Raw genomic sequence first — 6,045 nt, 5'->3', positions numbered from 1 at the left:
AGATGTGTTGAAATAAGGATTAAAATTTATCTTTTAACAAATATCACTGAAAAAGGTTTCATCCCTGCTAGATATATAAATTCATATTTATTCGTGTATAAGTTTGAATAGTATCGATGTGGTTAAAATCTCTCTCTCTCTCTCTCTCTCTCTCTCTCTCTCTCTCTCTCTCTCTCTCTCTCTTTCTTTCTTTCTCTCTCACACTCTCTTTTTTTCTTTCTTACTTTCTCTCTATCTCTTTATTTTTCATACTCTCTCTCTCTCTCTCTCTCTCTCTCTCTCTCTCTCTCTCTCTCTCTCTCTCTCTCTCTCTTTTCCTCTCTTGTTCGTTCGTTCCCTTCTCTCTACATATCTTTATTAAGCCATGCGCACATTAACCTTATTTACAACTGCTTAGTGCCAAATTGGTATTTATGTATCCTGCAGTCTTTTCTCATGCTTTCTTGTCTTGGCATTAAGTTGCAACGCCACGCATCGAAGATAATAGCTACTGTGTGGATGGTGAGATCAAATGTAGGTGCCTAGGCTTTTATTTTGATTTTATCGATTTTTCTGTCAAATTCAATTTGGTCATTAATTTTTATAATATTTTAGGGCAGAGAATTCCATATTCGGATGGTGCTTGGAAAAAACGAGTTGAATGCACATTAACTCGTGACTGCCTGACCTGGTATGCATGCTGTATTCTTTTGTTTGGGATAAGGCGATCAATTGGGAATGTTGTCAGTCCATGACGGGCCTTAAAGAGGACTTTGGCTTTTTGTATAGTGCGTCTTTCATGTAATGGCAAACAGATCAGGCTCTTGCGCATCTCACTGATGCTTTCAATCTTCTTGTAGTTGTTACAAACAAACCTACATGCTCAGTTTTGAATTTTCTCGAGCTGTTCCGTCTGCTTTTCTACTCTTGGGGTCCCAAACACATGGACTATAATCTAAAACTGGTCGTACAAAGACTGTATAGCAGGTTTCTCTGATTTTCCTTGGACAACTTTTTATAAACTGTTTCTCTCTTCCCACTTAAGTATACAAGAAAATTTTATAACGAAATAAGAGGCACTAAAATTGTCTGTACAATAATCCATTTTATATTTAAAAGAGCAGTTACAAGTAACGTAAATAAAAGGGAAGAGACTTGTCTTTATCTGGATGAATCAAATGTTAAAAATATTATACCCTACTGTATTCTGTAAATAGATTTGATCGGTTTTGCAAGATGAGGGTCATCTTAATCGATCGATACTTAAAGGACAAGTTTTCTGGCCAAAATTCTAAAAATGTGGGAGGGGAGGGGGTATCAGTGTTGAGCTATAAACGATTATAAGTCGCAGCCTCAAAGGACAGTTATTACTAGTATTTTTCAGAGTTAATCATGCTTCAGGGAGATATATCCTACTTAATTCAATTTCCGAATCAAGATGAGGTTCATAATTGTGCCTAAACAAAGGGGAACATTCTGGATTCCTTTTTTATATTCCTGTATTGGGAACTGTAAACTTTTAAGATGACGCCGAGGCTGATGCACGTGTCACTTTTTCTGCTACTGCGACTGCTGCTGCTAAAACTCCTTATCGCCCTGCACCTGCTGTTGCCACTGCTATTACTTCTCACTGCTTCGTCTACTCTTGATACCTGTAAATGTACGGATTTCTGTGTCGATCACCAACACTTTGTCTGGTTCGTCAGAAGGAAAGGAACGTCAATATTGTTGAGGCCGAGTTTCAATGACCACACTGCAAGATGTTTGACCATATCTTGATCTGGCGTGGGTGTCCTTGCCAGAATGTGAATGCAGTAGTTGACCTGTCCAAAGCTTTCACCACAGTCATACTCTACAGCAAAATTATCGTCCATGTATATTACTGTATAGTTTACCTGTAAAAAAAAGAGAGAGTAGATTCAGTATCCCGTAACTGATCAGATATAAACAAATATATTTTATATCGCATGTCTACTTTTGGGCCATGCTCAATGAGCATCACCATTCCAATATCAGACTCTAGAGAAAGAGAGTTTTGTGTTATCCCTTTAAAGTCAAACTGCAAGCACTTTATTCCTTCATGCCTTACTCAGGGACACAAAAATATAGCCAAAATGTGTTTTCATTACCAAACGGTATTTTAATATTTTGAGACTTTTATCGGCTCAGGAACTGACGCGACTATTTATCTTAGTTTATTTTAGCTTTTTCATTGTTTTTTTTTTTTTTTTCAGAGGGACGGAAGAGGTCTTTCTTAATCATTAGTGACAAAAAGGTATTAGAATGTGTAGTCAATGCAAATATCATACTAGTTTAACACCAGAGCATTGTATATTAAGTTTAACAGAATTCACGTCATATTAGCTTTCCTCTAAAAGACCTGCGTTTTAGCATATTTATTTACAAGTCTGAAATTCTTCATTGTTCTAAATAAGACAAACACCTAAATGTACGTAAAATTAATTATTCTCGATGGTAGCATTTTTAAGTAAGCCAATAATTTTTCGGTTTTAAAAAGACTTGCAAAAGTAGACACATATTGCAAGTCCTGTAACATTTATGAAAACCACATAAATCTGAAAATGTACATGTTGATGAAGTTAACAATAATGGTTAATATGAAATTATTTGAGTTAAAAACAAAAAGCAGCTTTGCTTTAAAATATTTTGCAGGCTTTTATATCTCCATGACTATTTCTAAACATTGTTCTTTATTTTTAAAAACAGATAATTGTTTTACAATTTTCAGACAGATGCCTACTGCCGAAAATATTGATGATATTTGACAGAAAATCAGTCAGTTTGAGCACCCTAATTCTACAAGTGAAAACGAAATAGTCCTTAAGAGTCATGTTCATATAGCTGAAGTTTATTCCGATTTCTGTAGTGTTTAATTGGTAAAAACAACTGTTTATCACACTTTTGAACGATAGTCTCTTGCAAATAATTTTCTGCCAGATCTAACAAATCCAGTTATATATCCTGTCACCGCAAGGCGAATAGTCAGTAAAATTACAGACTGAACTCGGGAACTATATTATAGGAGCATTCTGATTGTCATATGGATCGTTTGGCTTCATTGCGGATAGTAGAGAGCTTACCGCAGGGGCAAAAAAGAAAAACTTCTCTTTCCATTGACCTGGCTGGATCTTGTCTATTAGCTGACCTGAAATAAAATAAAAGTGAATAATTAGCTTTGCCCACAACTATTTTATTACAAATAGACTACTTGTGACAGATTTCATACAGCCACTTTTCGTTTTAAAAGTATTGAAACTCCTTGTAATATGAAACTGAAACACAGTTGGATAAACATGTGTCTGTCCATATTTTGTTACAGCAATGGAAGAATGTGGTTGTTGTGAAGTGAGTACCGGTAGCATCATTGTTAGAATGTTGGGAAGACTCGGATGCGCTAATAGTAGGAAATAACCTATCGTGTCCCGAACTTCAAAACGAGGCACAGCAACAACAAACATTCACACAGAAATAAACAGAAATGTTAAGAGTCTTCGTCGGCCTTATGTGCAACTAAAGCACCAAGAGGATAAGCTACCAAAATCTTAAGAGTCTTCAGAAACATCTAAAATTAAGATCGAGGAAAGGTCTTGTAGACCAACATCCCGGAAGACCCGAGACCAATGAACGGAATTCAGCAATAGAATTAAAGAAATTGCCGATGCGTCCACGTCTTGAAAAGCAACTGTTGACCAATGCATGCTGCAGAAATTTAGATAAATTATGACCGGAATATTAAATTAAATTCATTAAATTCATTAAATTCCCTTTATTCATCCCCAAGGGGAAATTTATCTTTAGGGTCTATTCCAAGGAAAGACTGGAATAACCCAGGCGTCAGCTGCAGAGCAGCGCCGCAAAGTGAGCTAGGGCGAAGTGACTTGCTCAAGGCCACACAGCTCACCAACGGTTGATCGAACTCGGCACCTTTCGTCCCACTGAGCCACGCTGCCCCATGGAACATTTGGTCCGTTTAAAAAGCAACATTACTGATTTGATATTAAATGATATAAAGACAGTAAAAATTACAAGTTAATTATGAATCACTGAGATTTATAAGTCAATTTAGACATATAATTTAATATTCGAAAAATACATTTTCATCTTGACTATTGTTCTTTTATTGATGAATTCACATCAAAAGATATCGGTAACGTGTACACAGTTTTAAGATAGTCCCTATTGCTCAATTGACACAGCATTCACCTTACGGTTAACGAAGCCGTTTTTGATCCTGAATTGAGCTGGAATTGATTTTTGTTTTTTTTTTATTTTTGACTCCTATATCCATCAGGTTGTAAATGGAAATTTTGATCACTTGGTTCTGAATAAAAGTACCTTGTGATAGACTAGTGTCCTATTCAATGGTTAGCATGACAGTTTTAATCCTTTCTGCTACTGAGATGGTGTAAACTCCAGGTACCTAACATTTTTACACGCAATTGTCACAAAGACAGAGGTAACAAGAATGCGATACGGACGTCTTTATGATTAAGATCTTTTGAATGCATTTTTTTTCTGGATTCATGTGCCCCTCTTACATTTAAGAGAAATATTCCGATATCCGTAATGTTGCATTACCTACAGTACTAAAATCGTTCTTTATAAGCGCTAGAGTTACTGACACACCATTTACCTGTTGCGTTCGCGTAATGTCCATCGTATGTATTTTTTCTACTACTGTTGAGCGCTGTACTATCCCCTTCTGATGAACCGCCATATTTGGGTTCCACGTCAATTACTGTACAAACGCAGTCCTTTTCAAAGAAAGCTCCGCCTGGCGTTTGGAACTTTCCGATCTCATACCAGACCCCGTAATAACCTTTGAGTGTAAAGTTTGAGGAAGGAGGTGGGGATAGGCATTTAGCAGGTCCTTGGCACGTAACTTGGTTGATGAGAACCTACAGTGGAAAACATGATTTCATTAGGTAACTTTAAGATTACGTGAAACGAATGGAAAGAAAATGGAATCTGAAATGTCAAACTTCAATCAATAAAATAAGACAAATAATCAGTTGTATTTTGGGTTTCAAATATTGGTTTTATATATATATATATATATATATATATATATATATATATATATATATATATATATATATTGTGTGTGTGTGTGTGTGTGTGTGTGTGTGTGTATGTATATATATAGAATATGGTCACAAAACAAGCATGGGTGTGGGTGTGCTAAAACGATGATTTCTTGCATGATGAGGAGAATTATGATGAAAATAATGTTTATAGTGACATAATTCATGTTTGTTAAAAATGGCAGCAGATGTTAAGATCATCGCCATTTTACTCTGATATTGTATTTCTGAACACGGTTTTGAAAATTAACTGTATCTTTTTTGTTTCTCAATTCATTTTCATAAATATAAACAAATACACAAGGAATGGTTTTATTTGTTTTTGAATTTGAAAGAAATCCAATGAAGAGTCTTAGAGATACAAGACGACGGCGCTTTTTTGTGACCACCTGATATATATATATATATAATATATATATATATATATATATATATATATATATATATATATATATATATATATATTTCTAGTATAGTTATGATCAACTTCTACAATATTGCTTCGAGCATTTGAATGCTCGAAACAATATTGTAGAAGTTGATCATAACTATACTTGAAATATTGTATAAATAGCTCCTTTTATCACAAAGTTGAGAACTATTTTATCATGGTTTTTTATTTTATAATTCATATAGTTATATATTAACAAATACACATGTTATTGTTACGTTACATTGTGACTTGACTGTTACTTGACTGTAGTTTCACAAATAAAACAAAAACTCAATCCTGATCTTACAGACTGGAATTCGTTGCCCCGAAATACAACCAGATTTAGGCGATATTTTGTCAACTATTAAGATTAAATGTTGGGATTCGGTACTCACCAATAATAAAACTTCGAAAATTGTCGTGATGTGAATCATCTTTTCGCAAGAATATGAAAGAAAACCCGTCGAGAAATACACAGCAGATTCACAACTGATGGTTCAATTTCAAAGCGTTTTGAAATATTTTCGT

General features: G+C 34.8%; 1 protein-coding gene across 1 annotated transcript; it reads right to left on the bottom strand.

Annotated features, from left to right (window-relative positions):
* Nucleotides 1-547: 547 nt before the first annotated feature.
* On the bottom strand, nucleotides 548-6,045 carry LOC144972814 (apolipoprotein D-like). Its single transcript, XM_078914482.1, has 4 exons — nucleotides 5,913-6,045; nucleotides 4,634-4,898; nucleotides 3,081-3,145; nucleotides 548-1,874 (listed from the first exon to the last, which is right to left on the bottom strand). The coding sequence occupies exons 1-4, from the start codon at nucleotides 5,949-5,951 to the stop codon at nucleotides 1,659-1,661; spliced, it is 585 nt and encodes a 194-aa protein (XP_078770608.1). The 5' UTR covers nucleotides 5,952-6,045; the 3' UTR covers nucleotides 548-1,658.

This window comes from Berghia stephanieae, chromosome 5 (genome assembly GCF_034508935.2).
Source record: "Berghia stephanieae isolate SIO BIC M18660-M18661 chromosome 5, UCSD_Bste_1.3, whole genome shotgun sequence".
Taxonomy (NCBI): Eukaryota; Metazoa; Mollusca; class Gastropoda; order Nudibranchia; family Aeolidiidae; genus Berghia; species Berghia stephanieae.
The sequence above is the reverse complement of the archived record's forward strand: the minus strand, read 5'-3'. Positions and strand labels throughout refer to the sequence as shown.

What these genes read in the sequence shown, in the direction of transcription:
- LOC144972814 (XM_078914482.1), bottom strand. Translation starts at nt 5,951, where the DNA reads ATGATTCACATCACGACAATTTTCGAAGTTTTATTATTG. An exon ending in TTTTCGAAGTTTTATTATTG is followed by an intron (nt 4,899 to 5,912) that starts GTGAGTACCGAA and finishes TTTCCACTGTAG; the next exon opens with GTTCTCATCAACCAAGTTAC. An exon ending in TTTTCTTTTTTGCCCCTGCG is followed by an intron (nt 1,875 to 3,080) that starts GTAAGCTCTCTA and finishes TTTTTTTTACAG; the next exon opens with GTAAACTATACAGTAATATA.